Raw genomic sequence first — 22,437 nt, forward strand, 5'->3', positions numbered from 1 at the left:
CAGTGTCGGCGGAAAACTATGATACCTGTGGGGATATACTTACCCACCGCTATAATAACATGCAACAGCTGTTCACTAAACAAATACAGGTATTTATGAATCAGCCTGCTATGCATTCGCAAAATGCGTATGAACTCAAGCGACTTCATGACATTAGTTTAGAGGCAATACGCGCGATTCGTAACTTAGGCGTGAACACATCAACATGAGACCTTATCCTGGTACATATTTTAACTGGGAAAATGGATACTGAAACATACTCCAACTACATGCAAGTCAGGAAATCTCCAAGGGAATTACCCGACTTCGACGAGCTAATGGAATTCCTGGAAAACAAATTTACTGCTCTGGAACCTGTAAATACGAAAAAACAGAACAACAGACCACAGGGCACCAACATTCCTGCCAAAGACCTATCAACGAAACCGCCACAGCCAAGTGGGAAATCACAGCAATATTTTCATAAAACCTACAATACCAATTTTGTGAGACTTTGTCCTATCTGTAAAACCAATCATCTGCTTATTTATTGCAAGTCATTTGAAAACATGATTCCTGAAACAAAAATCAAGACCTTGGAACAGAAAAATGTGTGTAAGAAATATTTTCCCACGATGGCAAACAATGTTATTCTCGCAAAACATACAAGACTTGCAACAAATCGCATCACACCATATTGCATGACATCATACATGAAACAGGGTGTGCGCAAACAATTGGTCAAATGAAACCGACCGACATGACACCGTCAAATGCAAGCTCATCATATAACTATAAGGCGAATCACGCCGTGGGAAATAACGAAGTTTTACTCGCTACTGTATTTCTGAGAATAAGAGCTTCTGATGGGACTTATGTACTACTAAGATGCCTTCTGGATCAAGGCTCCCAAATCAATCTAATTACGGAAGCTGCAGCTCAGCGACTTGGATTGCAGCGGCGTAAACAAAACGCAACGGTATCAGGGGTCAGGGTATCTGTCAATCAGAGCCACGGCACCGTGCACCTTATATGCAAGTCGATTTGTGGCGACTACACATTTTCAACAGAAGCCTTGGTTGTGACTAAAATACAGCACCTCTACCATGAGTTGCCATCGAAAACATCAATGACGTTACTACAGTCGATAGCGTATAAACGCGGTTTGAATAGTTTACAATCGGACTCATACCATGAGTTTAAAAAACCTTGACGCGCTCGCTATCGAGAGCCCGATTGTTATTGTAGTATTCGTGTGGTCATACTTGTCATGCTGTCGAACGTGCCTAACTTCACGCCTAATGTAGTTGTTTCTTTCTAACGTTAAGCGTAAGATATATATTCCCGAAAAAGCTTCAAATCTACATAAAAAATTTCATGCATGTCTACGGTAAACTCGATCGAAACCTTATATGAATAACAAAACATAAAAAAATATTGATTTTGAGTCGACAACATATATCCGCAGATTTCGGATTATGGAAAATTTCGTTAAATTCCGATGGCAAAAAACAAACCGCTCAAGTCGCCATCTTTGCCGTTGAAGTTTCGCAGTGTTTTTTTTTTTAAATTATGCGGTTGATGTAGATATACGAACTCTTTTGATATCACAAATAGATGGACACTTTTCTTCTTGCTCTTTTGGGTTTTAGTAATTTTTCATTATTAAATTGAAAGCGGTGTCGTGGGTACCCAGGAATGGTTATGTGGCGCAACTTTGGGAAGTACCTACCTATCTTGCGATTGATCGCGATAGTTTTGTTGAATTGTTTCATATACCGATAAACTGTGCATCTATTGAAACTAATATTATAAATGCGAAAATTTCTCTGTCTGTCCGTCTCGCTTTCACGCCAATCCTACTGAACCGATTGTATTGAAATTTGACAGATAGCCTGATGGAAACGGAGACCACCGAACGCTATAAACTGAAGTCCATGCGGACGGAGTCGCGGGCTACAACTAGTGTTTGAATAATCCTAATAATTTTAAACTACATAGAGCATAAAATATTCAGTATATTTTAATATAATGTAATATTACTTAATGAACTATTGGTTGGGGTGGGGCCCTCTGTGAAGGCTACTTATTTCCAGCGTTTCCTTAATAATGAATTTATGTATGTTTCATTGTAAAAAAGTGACAGCGTGTATTCCATGTAAATTGACTTTTAACTAGTGCCACTTGATTTTAAATACTTTCTTGCCGACATGATTCTCACAAGAAATACTCAAAAAATTACTAAACAATTACTATAAACCGAATACCGTTTCACACCTTGTTTAGCAAGTGAGTTACTTAACTACAATCGTAATGGTATTTGTCGATACCATCTGTCAAATTTGTGACTCATGGTACCGTTTTCTTAGAGAACCCACCGCAAAACGTTACGCGCTCGCTACTCGCTGTCGAAGACGTTTTGAATGTTTCGATAGGTTTTAATTGTCAACTCATACTACCGATTTTAGTTTGTAAAGTGACCGCTAGGGGCGCTGTACATTTTGTCATAGATATTTTTTACGCAGATGCTAGCGAGCACGGTCGCTCAAAACTCATGGTAGAGGTACTGGGCAACCTTCCAAACTACACCTTCGAAAAAGAACACTGGCCATATCTGCAAAACATAAATTTAGCGGACCCCGACTATAACATATCAAGAGAAGTCGATGTCCTCCTAGATGCAGGAACTTATGCCGAAATAGTTTTGGACGGTATTTTACGCGGGCCTAGTGAAGCCCCGATTGCCCAACAAACCAAGCTCGGATGGGTATTGCTAGGCAACTTTAAAACATTTAATTGCTATGCGATACTCAATAACCTGGACGAAATTTCTCAATATTGGGAAATGGAGGAGATAACAAACAACAAACAAGAACTTTTGTCGTCTGAAGAATAATATCGCGAAAACCTTTACAAAAATACAACAACAAGACGATCTGATGGACGATATGAAGTCAAAATTCCTATGAAACCGAACTTTGAACAAAACCGGGATGCATCCAAACAACAAGCGATCGCCCAGTTCAAACAACTCGAAAAACGTCTCAACAAACAACAGGAACTGTCTGAGAGCTATAAAACATTTATTGACGAGTATTTGAACCTTGGACATATGAAGATGTGTACCATACCGCAAGAACCTAGCTGTTTTCTGCCTCACCATGGTGTTTACAAGTCAGAGTCAACAACAACAAAACTTAGAGTTGTCTTTAATGCCTCCGCCAAGACAACAACAGGCTATACTTTAAACCAACTCATGGAATCTGGAGCAAATCTGCAACAAGACCTCCAAACACTGCTGCTGGGGTGGAGAACATATCAGTATGTCTACACAGTCGAAAAATTCTATAGACAGATTAACATCCAGGAAGCTGACCAACACCTTAAAAAAATCGTGTGGCGGCCATCGGACACGGCTCCCATAAGCGAATACCAGCTGTGCACAGTAACATACGGAACAACGGCCCTTCTTGGCCATGCGAACTATAAAACAATTGGTCAAGGACGATGGGCAAAGCTATCCCCTAGCAGCTGACCTTCTAAACCATCGACTATACATGGATGACCTTTTGGGGGGGAGTAACTCCGTAAATGAAGCACAGAAAGCTCAGCAACAGCTGATCGACCTCCTGGCCGGGGGTGGCTTCAAACTTCGCAAGTGGACGAGTAATTCACCTGAAATACTTAAAAACTTAACAGAAGATTTGATAAGTCTAAATATGTTAGACTTCAAACACGCGGAGTCGAACAAAACTTTCGGAATTACCTGGAACCCAAGAACAGATCAATTTACATTTCATCCAACAAAAACAAATGACTCACGAGCAATTGTCACTAAGCGCTTATTATTATCGGAGTTATCAAAACAATATGACCCGCTAGGCTGGTTATCTCCGGTAACAACAAAAGGAAAGCTCCTATTTCAACAAGCGTGGATGTCTTGCACGAGCTGGGACGACGGCCTTCCTGGAAATATACAACAGGATTGGGAACGATTTGAACAAGACAAACAAAACATTCAAAACATAACAATACCTCGCTGGATCGGGGACACAACGCAGTCCGTGGAATTACATGGATTCAGCGACGCATCTGAAAAGGCATATGGTTGCGTTATCTATTGTAGATCATGCGATCAAAATGGTCAACCAAAACATACAATTAGTGGCTGGTATAACAAAACTTGCGCCACTTAAAAAACCTACATCTCTGCTTAGGCTCGAACTTTGCGGTGCCTTGTTGTTATCGCGACTTATGAAAAAGGTCATAGAGTCAACAATGGTACAGACTGTCAAGGTATTTGGATAGATGTCTCAATGGTTGTACTGGGTTGGCATCCAAGTCGATGGAAAACATTTGTGGCTAACAGAATAGCCCAAGTAAAGCAAATCATCGGAACAACATGCTGGAAATACGTGAAATCGGAAGAAAATCCTGCAGACTGTGCCAGCAGAGGACTATTCGCTTCCCAGTTACTAACTCACACACTTTGGTGGGAGGGCCCGCAATGGCTGAAAAATAACAAGCTACCGGAACAACCAAAAACACCTGAAACAAAGGAAGAATTTTCGCACTTAACAGCAAGGGACATAGGAAACGCTCACGACATTATTATGAAAGCTGTACAACTTAGCGACTTTGCTCAAGAAATTGGACTTCTACAGAAACATAAACAAGTGCATTCAACAAGTAAAATTCTAAACTTGAACCCAATTTTGGATAAAGATGGGATTTTAAAAGTTGGCGGAAGATTAGAAAATGCAGCGTTAAGCAGGTCGCAGAAACATCCGATAATTCTGTCAAACAAGAACCGACTGTGTGAGCTGTTAATCAAACAAGCACATGAAGCTACACTACATGGTGGCGCTAGATTGACTCTTGCACACCTACGAAATAGATATTGGATCCTTGGCGGTATGAACACTGTCAAAAAGCAGCTCATCAAGTGTGTAAAATGTCACTGCTTTAAAACATCAAGAGACAGTCAACTGATGGCCGACTTACCGAAACCGCGAGTAACCCCATCACGCCCGTTCACGCACACCGGTGTAGATTTCACTGGCCAAGTAGAAGTGAAAGCTAACAAGGGCCGGGGCATCAAGACAACGAAGGGGTATATCGCCATATTTATATGTTTGGCGACCAAGGCCATACATCTGGAATTGGTCTCGGATTTAAGTACACCCGCTTTCCTTGCGGCCTTGAAACGTTTGTGTGCTCGACGAGGCACGCCCAAACATTTATACAGTGACAATGGCACTAACTTTGTCGGTGCGGCGAAAACATTAACAAAAGAACGCAAAGAAGCTTTACAATACTATGTAAACAAAGAGTTCCTGGACAACCTTGTGGAACCTGTCATCGAGTGGCATTTTAAATTCAAGGCCGTTACTAACATTGACAAGTGATATAGAAGATCTCGAATGTCTTACGCCAGGACACTTTTTAGTGGGTGGACCTGTGCTGTCACCTCCATTAGCCGCTGACCTTGACAACAGAAGTGTTACAAAAAGATGGAAGTTAACAGAGAAGATGCACCGTGATTTTTGGAAAAAGTGGTCGAGTGATTATTTACAAACAATACAAGGACGCGGAAAGTGGAAGCATCCAACAAAGAATCTTGAAATCGGTGATATTGTACTTGTGAAGGAGGACAACATACCACCTGCAAGGTGGCTTCTTGGGAAGGTCATCGAAACTCATCCAGGCACAGACGGTCGAGTACGAGTAGTCACCCAGAAAAACCAAAAATAACAAGAACCTGAAACGGCCAGTGACTAAACTGTCAAGGTTACCTATTGAGTCGGAAACACCAAGGATGGACTCGAATGACGTTAATAAACAACGCACAAATAAATCAGCTAGAAGAAAGGGAAGCTCAAAACGAACATTACAAAGCTATTTGTGCATTATGCTGACGTTTCTAGTTATGTGCATATCGCCATCAACACAACAAATACAAAACATAACAAGCCTGGACTCTGCAAAACTGATTTACTTCGACAAAATAGCCGATTTGCAAATAATTCAAGACGAATGGAAAATGGTGGTATTATAACATGTCCACTTATTGGCAAAGTTTGGCAAACATTGAAAAGCATGTCAATTATCTGACAAGCCTCTGCAAAACGGAAGTGTCTCTTTTAACAATTGCTTCTCAATTTCAACACGATCTGAACGAGTTAAAACACTACAATGACGTACTTCGGTCAGAACATGGAAGACGCATGAAGAGAGGAATTATAGACGGTGTTGGATACGTGGCAAATTATTTATTTGGTGTCCTTTATGAATGATACGCTGAAAAATACGACAAGGACATCAAAAATATTCAGGAAAATGAGAATAATTTACTAACTTTGTACAAACAACACACGTCATCATAGAAGGTGAATATAACCTTTTAAAACGGAACGAAGAAGTAATGAACAAGCAGTTTTTACTCATAAACAAACACTTGGAACTTACCGAAGCACGAATGAAACAGAGTCATGATAACATTATGTATATTACTACCACAGCAATAGCGGTAAATATGGTTATTTCCAGTTTGCGAAGAGTACAACAATCACTACTGGACGTGGTCACAGACATAAGAAGCGGTCGAGTTGACACTCATTTGTTGAAGCCAGATGAATTTCAGCGTCAACTAAACATCATATCGGGGCAGATCCCTAAAGGATTATCGTTACCGTCTGTGAACAGTTACGTCTGCATTAGAGAGATGTACAAGTTGTCTCGAGTACATGTTAGATTGACGGAGAGTTTTCTTATTTTCGAAGTGAAGATACAACTGATCAACGATGAACAATACGAATTATCACGAGTGATCCCTATTTGCAAGATAAGTGGGAAGAACATGATAAACATCATACCAACGTCTGAATACATCGCAACAAATCTGAAAAAGGACACATTAATGTTTCTCCAATCAGAAGAGGGTCATCCTGCATTACTTTAAACGAGCATCAATTACTTTGTGCAATTAACAAACCGATTCATTGCATCAACGTGTGAGGGACAACTTATAAACAATAGAAATATAACAAGCGAACAATAAACAATAGAAATATAACAAGCGAACAATAAACAATAGAAATAGAACGGCGAGGTCCCATTGCTCTGAGCAGTGGATCGGGTTACACAGTTGCGGCGCGTGGCTGTACACCTGTTGTGATAAGTGCACCGTGCGGACATTCTACGCGACAGAGATAACAACTTACTCATTGAATGGCACTGGAATTATTTCACTTTCGGAAAGACGTATGTTGAAAGGCGAACAGCTGACCATTCTGTCACACAACAAGTTTCAGAGTGAGTTACTATTAAATGAAGAAACAACATACATACCAGAGTCTGGTGTAAACAGCATAATAAACAGCAGCGACCTGTTACATTTACAAATAGAAAGCCACGACGAACAATTTAAGATGCTGCACAACAAAATTGAACACGTGAAAGACCAACAAGCTACATTGAGTCTTCAAGCCAATCACACCGTTGCCCATAATTATGTGATGTATGGATTTATCACTATTTGTGGAGTGGCTGCCTGTACCTGGAGTATCATCAAAGTAACGCGAATCGGCAGCATGTACGAGCAAGCTCGACACTTGTAACTTTGCTGACATCGCGGGCCGTGCGCGATTACTTTATAACATGTATTTTTTAGTTCAATAAACACAGCCAACGGGAGCGGTCAGTTTTATTGCTTAACCTTACAACATAACAAACATACAATTTCAAGTGTAGAAGTGATAGTGCTGCTACAGACGGTGTGATACACTCGTTTCTTTTATGCACACCGACATGCATGTTAGTGTGCCCTGCGCAGCAGATAATTTTGCCGTGTGTACATTTGTACGCGAGATAAGGCGAGCGGTGTTGTACCATTTTAATATAGTCCGGGTAAAAGGCATTCGATGTAGGCTCATAAATAGAATTGGGAAGGATAGGTTTATGACCGAAAATCAACTCATAAGGAGTGTAATTAGTTGTGGAATGGATAGCTGTGTTATATAAGCTAGCATAGCTGTATATACATATTTTGACCAATTGTCCTGATTTTCGGGACCATTTAAGATACTCTTTCAAGGTGGAGTGGCTACGTTCTAGAGCCCCTTGTGTTTGTGGATGATACGGAGATGACCAAAGCTGTTTAATTTTTATGAATTTTCAGGTTTCTTTAAATAATTCTGCTGTAAAATTTGTGCCCTGATCGGTAAGGATAGTTTTCTGGATGCCAAACAAAGAAATGAAGTGGATTAGATAGTCGCTGGTTTCTTCAGCGGTGGTACTTCGAATTGGATATGCTACTGAATATTTAGTAAGATCATCTTGAGGAGCTCGTGGCTAAGCTATAACCGCATAAGTGATTCGATCACAGGTTAAGCTATGCTTGACGCGGTTGGTCCGTAGATGGGTAACCATCTTTGTCATAACGAGTTCCTCCGTGTTTCGGAAGGCACGTTAAATTGTGGGTCCCAGCTGTTATTCCTAAATCTTTGATAGTCGTTACAGGTAGTCAGAAGCTTGAAAAGTCTGACAACCAGTCTAACCTAGGAGTATCGTGTTGCCCAGGTAACTGGGTTGAGGAGGTCAGATAGGCAGTCGCTCCTTGTAAAACACTGGTACTTAGCTGAAACCGGTTGGACTGGTAGCCGACCCCTACATAGTTCGGAAAAGGCTAGGCTGATGATCTTGAAGAGTTAAGATATATTTTAGTTTTGCTGTGCCAGATTCGGGAAGAGGGCCATCGAGAGACATTCGTTCAAAGGGAGCAGTGGAAGTACTTGTTATTTGCATGGGCGCATGGTTAATTTTCCTAAGAGCTTTATTAGTCTGACAGGAACTTACACCCTTTAACATAATCTTCTATTTCTGCTCTCATATTATTATTCTTCCAATAATACTGTTCTCTCTAATAATAATTTTATTAAACATTCTGTTTGCACCAAGGTGCCCAGCGATAGGAATATCGTGGTTTTCGCGGAGAATTTTCTGGACTTCTGAAGGTCTAGGATAATATATTTTGTTATGATATATATGAATTTGAATCGAAGTGTTGTTAAAGAGGTAAGCTAGCGTATTTATTTATTTATTTAATTCTTGTACAACACCATCTTTACAGGTAAACACCCAATGCGACAATGTTGGCAAACACATTAAAAACAGACAAATAAAATATTTAGAAACTTAAAATTAAAAACAAATTATACACTTACAAAAATAAGAACTGAAGAATATACATTCAATGACTACAGTTATTAAAAAATAAATAACAGTCACAATCAATAATATTTAGTTAAATCAACTGGAAAAATGAATTTAAAAAAATTGCACTTAAAACTAATCATATTAATTTCTTTATTATACATATTTATGCTGAGGTACAATATACTATTTCAGTAGTCACGCTAATAAATTCTGCCAATGAACAATCAAAAATATCAAGGCTTTGTGCAACCTTATTTAATAATTTAATAGCCCTAGCAATTGGAGCATGCAGACCTAAGTTGGTCCGAGCTGACGGAACCTCAAACAAACGTTGTCTTACAATTAATCTTATTCCACTGTTTGGGACAAGTAGCCTCAGAGAAGAGAGCCAAATTAAGATTACAATATTCAAATTTCATTCAAGAATATCTAGACCTAGGCCATTTAGAGGAATGTCCGATTGTACATCCCGTTCCATCCTATTATCTTTGCCATCATGCAGTGTTTAAACAGATCACATTGTTAGTGAGTTTACAATTTGGGCTACCTGTATCTTAATACCTAACTTCCTAACATGTTTATTCATATCACAAATAAATTAATATCCACTTGAACATGGAAAATAACGGTAATTACTATCAAAATTCTTGTCAGACTTAAAATATTCCTCATGCACAAAACTTGTATAATTTGTAGGTAATTATGATTTTGAAAAACCTCTTTAAATATTGTTGATTTTAAGTTTAAATTTACTTTCATATGTTTTATATCGAATAATGATCTTAATATTAGGTCAATTACAAAAATAAGAATACAACACTATAAAATAATGCTTTTAAAGATACAAAAAGTTGTCGCTGACGGTGACCCAATAAACATTGTTGATTTATTTTACAATTTGTTTATTTTATCTTCCATTATATTTTATATCGAACATTGTTCTTATTATCAGGTAAATTACAAAAATAAGAATACGACACTATAAAAAAATATTTTAATAATTCAAAATGTCGATGCTGGGCAGTGAGACTTGATCCTAAGACGTTTACATAACCTGGCCATCGCTTTTCTACCTAAGCCACGGGCTTTGCTTACACTATTGTTAAATTTGTGCTTTATGTTCTCCCCATCATTAAAGCGAAAAGAATTGCAAGTGTGTGCGTGGACAACGAGTTATTGTGAAGTGAACACTACTAAATAGACGGTGTGATACACTCGTTTCTTTTATGCACACCGACATGTATGTAAGTGTGCCCTGCGCAGCAGATAATTTTGCCGTGTGTACATAGCCTTTGAATAAAGGTAATCAACGTATATCGTAGGCTGATTCTACTAAATAGTATCTCCATTTTGGTCTTTATTAAACTTTCTTGTTCTCTTGGTGTCTTCAAAAAGATGCATCTAAAGTTGCATCACCTAAACGAGATCTGAGTTTGTTACAAAAAAGGCGAGGAGAAAATTCTCTCTGGTTCCACGCTAGTAGGTGGAATTGTGAGAAGGTATTCGTAAGCTTTGGTTAAATAACGCCCACGATCACCTCCATTTTCAAAGAGTGCCATCTCGATTTTAACATTTTGATCTAGACTGTCACTGTGCGTTGATCTTACACGTTCTTTTCTTATCTTTTGTAGCTCCATATTTAATTCATTACTTTTCGTTAGATCTCTTCTTTGCACTTCAGGTTCATGTTGTTCTTCTAATTGAATTGAATGAGATGAGGCTTGAGGTGTTTCGGTAGAAGTCGGACAGCTGGTGCGTTTTAGAAGTGATACAATTTGTTTGCACATTTGATCGCTATTTGGACGGATAAATATACTTGTATCGTCGCTATTTATGTTTAAAAAATACTCTTCAGGGTTATGCAAGTAATTCAGAATAGTAGCTTCTATAAAACGTCTTTCTGAATAGCGTTTTTTCAGAGCTGATGCCATTTTTCTGCTTAGAAAGGAATTGATGTCATTTAACTTGCTTAGTGTATATTGTATGGCTATATCTACAGATGCCCCGTCCGTACTTCAACCACTAAACAGCGATGTGAGCCAGTGAGCGGTGTAGTGTGTTATTATTTTGACGAATAATTTGCGAATAAAACAAAGGGATTATCTCTGTGATACGTAATTATTTTTGTTTGATTATAATATGACCTATATAAAAATAAATAAAAGCGGTGGATTTCATTATTGTTTGTTTAAACTATTTATTAGACTGAAACATTATTTCTAGTTATTTATTTAGATAAGTAACGGTATATTTGACATGCATGGCGCAAGTGTGATAAATAGTAAAATCTGTTTTTGTATGTTGTTGCAGAGAATGAATTTTGAAGAAGTCACAAACAAATCGGGCGATAAATACTCTGTGTGGCATTATTATCTTCGAGCTCGTGATAAAGCGAGTGCAAAATGTAAACAATGCAACAAAATTCTAAAATGCGTTGGCGGTAGCACGAGCGGGCTTCAAAAGCATTTAAAAACTGCACACCAAATAGGTATTACAGCTGAAAAAGAAAGCCGAATGTCCACTGGTGAAGTTTCGAATCTGGCGATCCCTTCCACAAGTGCTCAAGAGTTACCAAAGAAAAAAAGAAGACTAACAGACTATTTTGAATCAGATAACAACCCGTCCATGGAACGCATGATATCTCGAATGGCGTCATTGAATGGGTTCTCGTTTCGGACGTTTATTGAATGCGAAGATTTGAGAACGCTTTTCCATAAATCAGGTCACAAATTACTCCGTACTATTGATACCATTAAAAATATAGTGATCAAAAAAGCGGATAAAGTAAAAAAAGGTTTAAAAGAAGAAATTCAAATATTGCTCAAGGAAGGTTACAAATTCTCCACTTCTTTCGATGAATGGACCTCTATTAGAAACCGAAGATATATTTGCTTAAATTTATATTCTCATAAACTTTCTGGAAGCAATAATTTCAAAAACTTGGGCCTCGTCAGAGTGTATGGCTCTGAATTCTTAGCATCCTACCACCAAAAATGTATAGTTCATGCTCTTCAACTTGTCATCATGGACGTATTTTATAAGAAAAACACGTTGGAAGAAGAGCCATCTTCTGTAAATATTCCAGAAGTGCTAGAGGCAGGAGACGATAGTAATGATGAAGACATACCCTTATCGGTTTTAGCTCAACGTACATATCAAGTTCACACCGCTTCAGAAAACGACTCGGAAGACAATGACGATGGCGCAGAATTTTTAACATCTACTGTGCCAACTACAGAAACTTCGGAACAGAGATTCGAATATTATGATTTGATTGCAAAAGTGAAGAAGGTCGTCAAAATATTTCGCAAATCTCCAACGAAAAATGATGATATACTACAAAAATATGTCGTGGAAGAGTGCGGTAAAGAGTACGTGTTAACATGCGATTCAATAACCCGTTGGAGTAGATTGGCTACCACACTTGAACGATTCCTCAAGTTGAGAAACTGCATAGAAAAAGCTTTGATCGACGTAAAACTTCACATTTACTTCTCGGAAAATGAGTGGACAGATATTGGACAACTGCACGAAGTTCTGGATATAATAAAAACAGTTTTGGAAACGTTGTGTTGCAGAGATGCCTCATTACTTACTGCAGATGTAGCCATAAAATATACTTTAAACAAGTTAAATGACATCAATTCCTTTCTAAGCAGAAAAATGGCATCAGCTCCAAAAAAACGCTATTCACAAAGACGTTTTATAGAAGCTACTATTCTGAATTACTTGCATAACCCTGAAGAGTATTTTTTAGACATAAATAGCGACGATATAAGTATATTTATCCGTCCAAATAGCGATCAAATGTGCAAACAAATTGTATCACTTCTAAAACGCACCAGCTGTCCGACTTCTACCGAAACACCTCAAGCCTCATCTCATTCAATTCAATTAGAAGAACAACATGAACCTGAAGTGCAAAGAAGAGATCTAACGAAAAGTAATGAATTAAATATGGAGCTACAAAAGAAAAGAAAAGAACGTGTAAGATCAACGCACAGTGACAGTCTAGATCAAAATGTTAAAATCGAGATGGCACTCTTTGAAAATGGAGGTGATCGTGGGCGTTATTTAACCAAAGCTTACGAACACCTTCTCACAATTCTACCTACTAGCGTGGAACCAGAGAGAATTTTCTCCTCGCCTTTTTTGTAACAAAATCAGATCTCGTTTAGGTGATGCAACTTTAGATGCATCTTTTTGAAGACACCAAGAGAACAAGAAAGTTTAATAATAAAGACCAAAATGGAGATACTATTTAGTAGAATCAGCCTACGATATACGTTGATTACCTTTATTCAAAGGCTATGTACACACGGCAAAATTATCTGCTGCGCAGGGCACACTTACATACATGTCGGTGTGCATAAAAGAAACGAGTGTATCACACCGTCTATTTAGTAGTGTTCACTTCACAATAACTCGTTGTCCACGCACACACTTGCAATTCTTTTCGCTTTAATGATGGGGAGAACATAAAGCACAAATTTAACAATAGTGTAAGCAAAGCCCGTGGCTTAGGTAGAAAAGCGATGGCCAGGTTATGTAAACGTCTTAGGATCAAGTATGCAACGCGCACAGTTGGTAGCATCACGTTTTGTAAAACGTCCAAGTAACCTTTACTGGTATTTCGACCGCCTACCTGCACCAATTCACCTTACATGACTTAGGGAGCAAAGGAAAATATTACGATCTACCTATCCATCATTTTGGGAATGTTTTCACGCTTGTCGAGATCTTTTGCAGAGGAGGATAAGCTAGAAATAATATTACACAACAGTAGACCGTGTTACGCGAGCACTCTGGCCTCGGCATCTCAGATCACATCGATTGACCAGTTAAGAAGTCTTTGTAGGAACTACGAAAACGTGCAATCACGCATGGCACAGTTTCGGGAACCTGCCGCTCCTACTTCTGACACGTTAGCACTTGAGTTCGCATACAAACAAAGAACCGATATAGCTAACAAACAAAATCATAATATTAACAGTAAGTTTGGGAACAATAAAACAAATGTAGAAAATAATGATAAACAAAACTTTAATAATAATGTGAATGAAAAATATTTACATGCCTTAAATACTAGTGATTCCATCCCCGGGGCAAAATTGCCGTATTGTCCTAGATGCCGTAATAATTCGCATAGCCTGAGGGATTGTCAGAATAAAGAAATTATGTGTTTTAAGTGTGGTCTCAAAGGTATCAAGAAACCAGATTGCCCCAATTGTAACAAAGCTCAAAAACCAAAAAACTAAGTATGCAGAATTGTCTCGACTCAGCCTCGTTAGCAGATCGCTTTAATAAAGAGGATTGGGACAATTAGCTGAAAACCATTAAATTGTTCTTCAACAGTTACAAAATGTCTTCAATTCTGCATACTAAGCCTTTGGGCGATTTGCGGCCATATGTGAATATTAAAATTAACGATATTACAGCGTCTGGCCTCCTGGATTCCGGGTCAGCTATTACAATATTAGGAAATAATTCTCATAACACCTTAGTCAGTCGTGGCCTTAAGCTATGTACTGATGATACACCTTCGATAGTAGCTGCAGGTGGTCAGATACTTAAGAGTATTGGCTATATGAATGTGCCAGTACATTTAAAGGACCAATTTCATATAATTAAGTCTTATGTGGTTCCAGAAGTTCAATCATCGCTTATTCTAGGTATTGACTTCTGGTGCGCCTTTCAATTGTGTCCGAAATATTTGGGTTCCGTAAATTTGTCAAATAATTCATTAGTAGATTTAAATAGTAATAATCATCAAACTTTCATACAGTCTTATGATAGCTTAGATGAGTCTCAACGCTCTATTGCTAATAACGTTGTTGAGCAATTTAGGGACGTTTCATTTGAGGTCAAAGGTTTAGGCCGTACACACCTTTTAACCCATCGCATCGATACTGGCGATTCTCCTCCGGTTCGACAAAGATATTATAGGCTCTCACCTGAGAAGCAGAAGATCCTTGTCGAACAGGTGGATGAGATGTTGAAACTAGATCGGTAAGGGCGAATATGTTGGCTTGCAGGTTTGCACGTTGTTCATTAAAAGTCAAAATTACTCTCTTTAGAGCCTTCTGCACCACCTTTTACACGTGCAGCTTGTGGGCCAGTTATTCGCAGAAATCATACAGCGCCCTCCGCGTTCAATATAATAATGCGTTTCGGGTGCTGGTGCGGCTTCCCCGTTTCAGTAGCGCATCAGGGATGTTTGCGGATGCACAAGTAAACTGTTTTTACACAACTATGCATAAAAGGTGTGCATCACTGGTGTGCAGGGTGCGGGGCAGGGTGCGGGGCAGCTCCAATAGCATTCTAAAGATGATTGCAAGTCGGCTAAATTGCACATACGTGAATCGCTGTAGTTTTATTTCTCACAGAATGACACAGCAGTAAGTCACAGTGCAACTTAAAAAATGTAAATTTATAATATAATTTATTTTTACTAACATAGTTACAAAACATTGTTGAGTCCTTGTTACTTGTAATAATAATAAATAATAATAATAATAATATCACATCTTGTTCTGATGTCACCGTCTTTATAATTTTTATGTCATCCGCAAAAAGGAACGACGAGGTATTTATGAAACAATCAGTGACATCGTTGATGTAGATGTTAAATAAGATGGGGCCCAAATGCGATCCCTGGGGGACACTTGAGGTGAGTCTGAGGCGCGATGAACAGTAACCGTTGAGTACCACACAGAACTCCCTATTGGTTAAGCAGGACTGAAACCAATTGAGAATTGGGCCATGGATTCCATAAACCGATAGCTTTTTTATAAGTAGTTTATGGGGCACTTTATTAAATGTCTTGCTGAAGTCCGTATACACAGCGTCAGCCTGATAGCCCTTATCTAAAGACTCGGTTAAACTCTCTATGTAGGAGACAAGGTTAGTGCACGTCGAGCGACGTTGGACGAATCCATGCTGTTCTTCACACAGGAACTTCTCAAAGTAACGCTGCACATACGGACACAGCAATGACTCTAGGACTTTTCCAAAGATAGATAGAATAAATATAGGTCTATATGTAGTTATTCATTACATCATTATCTCCACCCTTTAATACGGGAACCACTTTTGCTAACTTCCACGCTTTTGGAAACTGACCTGACATAAAAGATTTATTAAAAATTATATGTAAAGGATTTACCAAGCTCTGTGCACAACGCGCAATAAAAAGTAGAGATTCCATCAGGACCAGCACCTTTTGACTGATCTAGGTTTTTTAACTTTTTAAGGATCTCGTCCTTTTCGACTTTCATAAACGAAAACTGATCGGAAGCTGTATAAAACGAACTCAATTTTTAAAAGTAAGCGTAGTGTTTGTCAACCAGCAACTCCGAATCACTATTGGAGTTGCTAGAGTACATCGTCGCAAATAGGTTGCAAATTTCCGTACCATCCGATGGTATACAAGATCCATTAGTCATGGTAGCTCTCCTGGCGACGTTTATCTTTTAAATATGACCAAAAATATTTTGGATTTTTCTTAATTGCTGAATCCGCGCTAGCAATGTACAATTTATAACATTCTTTTGTGGCCACATCGCATCTTCTTCTTATTATTTTAAGTTCTATTACATCCAAGGGATTACATAATTTTTTAACTTTAATGCGGAGTTTATACTTTTCCTTTAATAACCTAATTAAGTTTGCACTAAACCAAGAAGGATACTTTACATTTTTTCTACGACATAGTGGGACAAAGTTGGTAATTGTGGCTTCAAGAATGCCATAGAACTCGTCTACCATTTCATCAACGTCACGACATCTTCCGATTATATTACTCCAATTTCGATTGTTAAGATGCTTCACTAGTATGTAGTCAGCTTTATGATAGTTACGTTTCTGTGATGACTTGTTTGATTTAAGGCGTGTGATTTCTGTTTTAGATAACTGAATTTCTAAGGGGGGATGATGAAGATCAATAGGCGACAGTGGTTGAGCATCAGTAACAATGCACTCCGGTGTATTAGTCAGTACTAAGTCTAGAAGTTTCCCGTTGTTATTACAGATATTGTTACACTGGTGAAGATTATTTAATGTCACAAAGTCTGTCAAAATTTGCCCAAGGGCAGAGAAATTGTTTTTGGCGATTGAATGATTAACTGCATACCAACAGTGGATACAATAAAGTCTCCTATTACACAATAGGGTAGTTGACAGTGAGCAAATATTTTGAAGATTTCTATTTTTTATGGTAGCTTAATATTTGTTAATTTTAAAAAACGATGACATTGATTAAATAAATCATGATTATTTAATATTTTTGAGAAATAACATTCCAGAATTACTGTCATTAGTCACGTGACAACGAACGCCAATCACGGCGCGTGACGTCACGTGTTGCAACACAAAACAAACTTGACATTTGACAATATTATTGACATATCGTGATCATATTACTCTACTGTGCGTCTACTAGTGTTTTGATTTGTTTTGTTGATAATCCTTGTTAATTTATTGTTATTCCGAAAAGTGCCGGTTTAGTTAAGAGTTTGTTACAATGGAAGCGGGTTTTACAAAAACAAATAGCAATAATCTGGTCAAGATCGATGTCATCATGTTGGGAGCATTTTTCACAAGTTAAGTTATAAGTTAAGTTTTAGCTTGTTAGAAAAATGTTACAATAAAGATTCTAACCTAATAAAAACTAGTCTCAATCGGGAACAGTAAAATTTGATAGTTATTACATTTATATATTTAAAGAACATAATTTATAGCGAGAAAGTTCAAACTTACGTCGAAATGATCCTCGCAAAAATACATTTTGAATCCGATACATTTACGTCCCGTCTTGCAAGTTGTAGCCACTGTTTCCGTATTTGTTCCTTTCGAGGCACATGTACAAATTGTTTTGTTGGTGTTTTGATTGTAGAACGTTCACACTGAGGTAGTATACAATATTTATAAAACTTGTGATCCATTTTAAATGATAATTTGTAAAAACTTGTTATCCACTCAACCAAACAGTTCTTTGTTTAGCATATCGTGACGTAACACGAGTCGCCATGACAGTTTGGCGTGTTTTTTAGCCATAACGTCAAATAGTTCATAAAAATATAAAAAATAATATGTTACAGATCGAATTTTACTGAAATATTCATATTTCAGCTAAATTAGACCATGAGGCACTCGATGAATTAGTTTTTCAAAATTAGTCAGCTACCCTATTGTATGCATCAGATATATCTAAATACATAGTTGTTACAGTTGGCAATAAAATATTCCAGTATGGGTTTTGACGTGCTTGACGCCAACGCGTGACGTGCGTTTTGACGTTCTTAAACCACGTGGTTTAAGAAAACGCAAGTTTTCAGTTAAAAACAGTCGAGCCGCTGCTCTTCAAAATTGAATGTTCGCGAGAAGAAGATGGGGGTTGTACACGGAGGGCAGGTAGGGTGGTGCCAGGAAAGCAGGTAGCAGTAGTATAAAAGGGTGGTACTACGCAGTAGTATATGAAAAAGTGCGGATCTGTCGTGATTGGCATAAGTAACTAATTCTGGTATTTTTTCTGCTTTTTGTTTCACGGGACAGTAGACTAATTTATGTGGGTCGTAGCAGGAAAGCTGGTATGAGTGTACATGAGAGTAACAAACCAGGAGGCCAGGTAGCAGATAGTAGTAATACACGAGGGTGGTTCCAGGAAAGCATAGTAGTATTTCATGAGGTTTGTAGCTGGGTAGCAGGTACTGTACATGCATGAGGCCGGCATCAGTAGAGTAGGCAGCAGTCATGAGGGGGTTACCAGGAGAGCAGGTAGCAGTAGTACATGAGGGTGGGAACATTAATTCGGGAGTCAAAATAAAAAAAATGAGTCATTAATTGGTAGGAGCTATGAGATAGGTACTACAGTGGCAGTAAATGTATATGAAGATGGTGACGATCTTGCTGAAGGGGCTCGATTGGCCTAAAAAACTACTATTCAATCAGCAACATTATCATCGACTCTAAGGCGGCACGAAGTTCGAAGGGAAAGCTGGATTGATATAATGTACCATATACTAATATTGTAAAGCTGATGAGTTAGTTTGTTTGAACGCGCTTATCTCAGAAACGAATATTCCGATTTAAAAAATTAGTTTCATAAAAGTTTATTAATTGATGAAGGCTAAAGGATGTAATACCTATCGTTACACCATAATTACTAGGAGCCGAGCTGTAATGTAAATCTTAGAAATACGGACGGAAGTTATGTGGAATCTAAAAGTAATCCTATTTTTAAAGATCCTAACTTATAACTTCTTGAATGAATGAATGAATCCGACCGATTTCGGCCATGGCGACTGCTTCAGCTCCTATTTGGTATTTTGGCTTTCATGCGCCCGTAGACGGCTAATTTACCCTATTCTTGCGATGAAAGTCCGAGCACATTGAGGGCAGTTGAGATTGCCGTCTTGATAGTGTTAGGAAATAGCAGCAGGTAGGCGGGCCTTTACAGTATCGCGTTTAGCGTCAAGGTTAACTTTACGTTGGACCTCGAAATCCCGTACATGGTTGTTTACCACTATGTGCCATACTGGCCTCTGTGCTGCCAAATGCTCCCACCGTAAAGGCTCTATGTTACATCTCTTCATATGCCGTTTTTGGACATCTTTGTAACGGAGGAGTTGTCTGCCCTGCTTACGCTTGCCTTCCTCCAGTTCTGAATAAAAGATGCGCTTTGCCACTTTCTCATCCGACATCCGCGATACGTGACCGCACCACCGAAGTTGCCGACGCATTAAGTAAGCCTCAATGCTACCAACATTGGCTCGCCGCAAGACTTCGGTATTTCGTACTCCATCTGATCTTCATGATGCTACGAAGACATTTCAGGTGGAATCGATCAAGAGCACGTATATGGCAACGATATAGACACCATGTCTCGGAAGAATATAAGAGGTTTGGCAGCACAATTGCCATATAAACAGAAACCTTGGTGGCCAACTTAAGGTCATGTGAACTAAAAACCTCAGAACGCAGCTTACCGAATGCTGCAGCTGCAGCACCAATCCTGCTGTTGATTACAGCATCAAGGTCAAACTTGAATGTTACAGTGCTCGCTAAGTAGCGAAATTTATCTACCTGCTTTAGCACATCCTGGCCAAGCTTTATGGTCAGTGACTCACGACCGTGAATGTGTACGGACATCACTTCTGTCTTATTGACACTGATCTTTAGGCGGAACTTGCGGCATGCTTGGTGGAAACCGGACATTAGCTGCTGCAGGCCATCTGGGGATTCACAGATCATCAGCATACATGATCTCGGAGATCAGTGCATGCAAAACCTTGGTACGAGCCTTAAGTCTAGCCAAGTTGAAAAGATTGCCATCCGTGCCGAATCGAATGCGGATTCCCTGGGAAACTGTTTGTAAGACTTCTCTAACCACCACCGTTAAGTATAAAGCAAACAGAGAAGGTGCTAACAGGCATCCTTGCTTCACTCCACAAGTAGCGGAAAAGAATTCTGTCTGTTTACCGTCTACGGCAACACAACATTGCACGTTGTTATGCAGTAGTCTAAGAAGTTTTATAAACTTTTCCGTGCACCCGAGCTTTCCCAGCACCACCCAAAGCGCTTCACGAGGCACACTGTCGAAAGCTTTCTCCAGATCAAAAAAACAGAGGAACAATTGACGACCCTGCTCCCTGCTCTTTTCCTGTACTTGCCGTACGGCAAAAATTGCTTCACATGTACCTCGATCAGATCGGAAGCCAAATTGAGTTTCTGGCAAAATCTTTTCCGATAAGGCCTTTAGGCGATTCAGAAGAATTCTGGCAAAGACCTTCCCAGGGGCCGAAAGGAGTGAAATACCACGGTAAGCGTTGCAGTCAGACCGGTTGCCCTTGTTCTTATACAGAGCACAAATTCGCGACACTTTAAAAGTATCGGGAACGCGCTCTTCTTCCCACATACGTTCAAAGTATCTCCATATCAACGTATGCCTCTGATATTTAATCAGCTCTCCCGGTATAAGGTCAATACCAGCCGCCCGGTTGTTTTGCTGCTGTCTAATGGCCAAAACAACCTCGTCACACAGCAGGGGCTCATCCAGTTCAATGGCAGAAGAGAGTTGGGGCATTAAAATAATACTGTGCAAATCAGCTGATCGATCCACATTAAGCAAGGTGTTAAAGTGCTCCGCCCAGCGTTTTAACACGTCCTCTCAGTTTGTCAATAGGTGCCTACCGTCGAGAGACCTTAAAGGAGCCTTTGTAAGATAGGATTTGCCAATCAGCTTACGCATCTCACTGTAAAACTCCCCTAGCTGGTTCGTGTCATTGAGCCATTGCATGCGACAAGCTTTGTCCCGCCACCACTTGTCTTTAATTTGTCGAGTCAGCCTACACACTTCTTGGTCACTAGCTTTGACATCCGCAATGCTTCCTCTTCGCCTTGTATGCTGTCGTAGAAGGTCTCGATATTTATCAAATGCCGCCCGCAGAACTTCATCACTCTCATCAAACCAGTCTTCATTGCGACGGCATTTATTGCCCAGTACAGTTGAAGCGGTTTCTAAGATTTGAGATGCTAAAGTTCCCAAGGCAGCATCAACATTATCTATTTCGCTAGTGGATGACAGCTTTCTAGACAATGAGTCAGCATATTTTTCCTTTACCTCACGATCTTTCAGCTTTTCCACGTTTAAGTACGCAAGCTTTCTTGTCTGAGACCGACGCGGGCGTAGGAGGCGGATTCGCAACTTAGTGACAATAAGTCAGTGGTCGGACCAACAGTGCGCACCTCGCATAACGCGGGTTATCTGCACTTGACTGTAATCTCTTTGCCTCACAATAGCATAGTCGATCAAATGCCAGTGTTTGGATCTTGGGTGCATCCATGTCGTTTTGTACTTGGCGGCAAGTCTAAACATAGTGTTGGTAATTGCCAAGCCGTACTGAGCACAAAGACGAAGCAAAAGTTGATCATTGCTATTCATGTTGCCAACACCGTGTCTACCCAAAACTCCAGGCCAGGCCTCATAGTCCCGGCCAACCCTGGCATTGAAATCGCCCAGCAAAAGTACCTACTCTCTGGCGTTTATGCGATCAAGGCAAAGGGATACTTCCTCGTAAAATTTGTCCTTGATATCATCAGGTTTGTCTAACGTAGGCGCATAGGCACTGATGGCATTAAGGTAACTGTTTTTGGTCGAGATGAAGGCGCAGCGTGGTTACGCGGTCGGATATGTGAACAGGGTACTCTTTCAATCGCTTGTCTAAGTGATTCTTGATGGCAAAT

The 22,437-nt window shown here is 39.3% G+C and overlaps 1 protein-coding gene across 1 annotated transcript; it reads left to right on the forward strand.

Annotated features, from left to right (window-relative positions):
- The first annotated feature begins 4,295 nt into the window (after nucleotides 1-4,295).
- LOC113505243 lies at nucleotides 4,296-5,387 on the forward strand. Its single transcript, XM_026887861.1, has one exon. The coding sequence runs from the start codon at nucleotides 4,296-4,298 to the stop codon at nucleotides 5,385-5,387; it is 1,092 nt and encodes a 363-aa protein (XP_026743662.1).
- The last annotated feature ends 17,050 nt before the right edge of the window (nucleotides 5,388-22,437 follow it).

Source organism: Trichoplusia ni, chromosome 25, assembly GCF_003590095.1.
Source record: "Trichoplusia ni isolate ovarian cell line Hi5 chromosome 25, tn1, whole genome shotgun sequence".
NCBI lineage: Eukaryota > Metazoa > Arthropoda > Insecta > Lepidoptera > Noctuidae > Trichoplusia > Trichoplusia ni.

What these genes read in the sequence shown, in the direction of transcription:
- LOC113505243 (XM_026887861.1), top strand. Translation starts at nt 4,296, where the DNA reads ATGGTTGTACTGGGTTGGCATCCAAGTCGATGGAAAACATTTGTGGCT.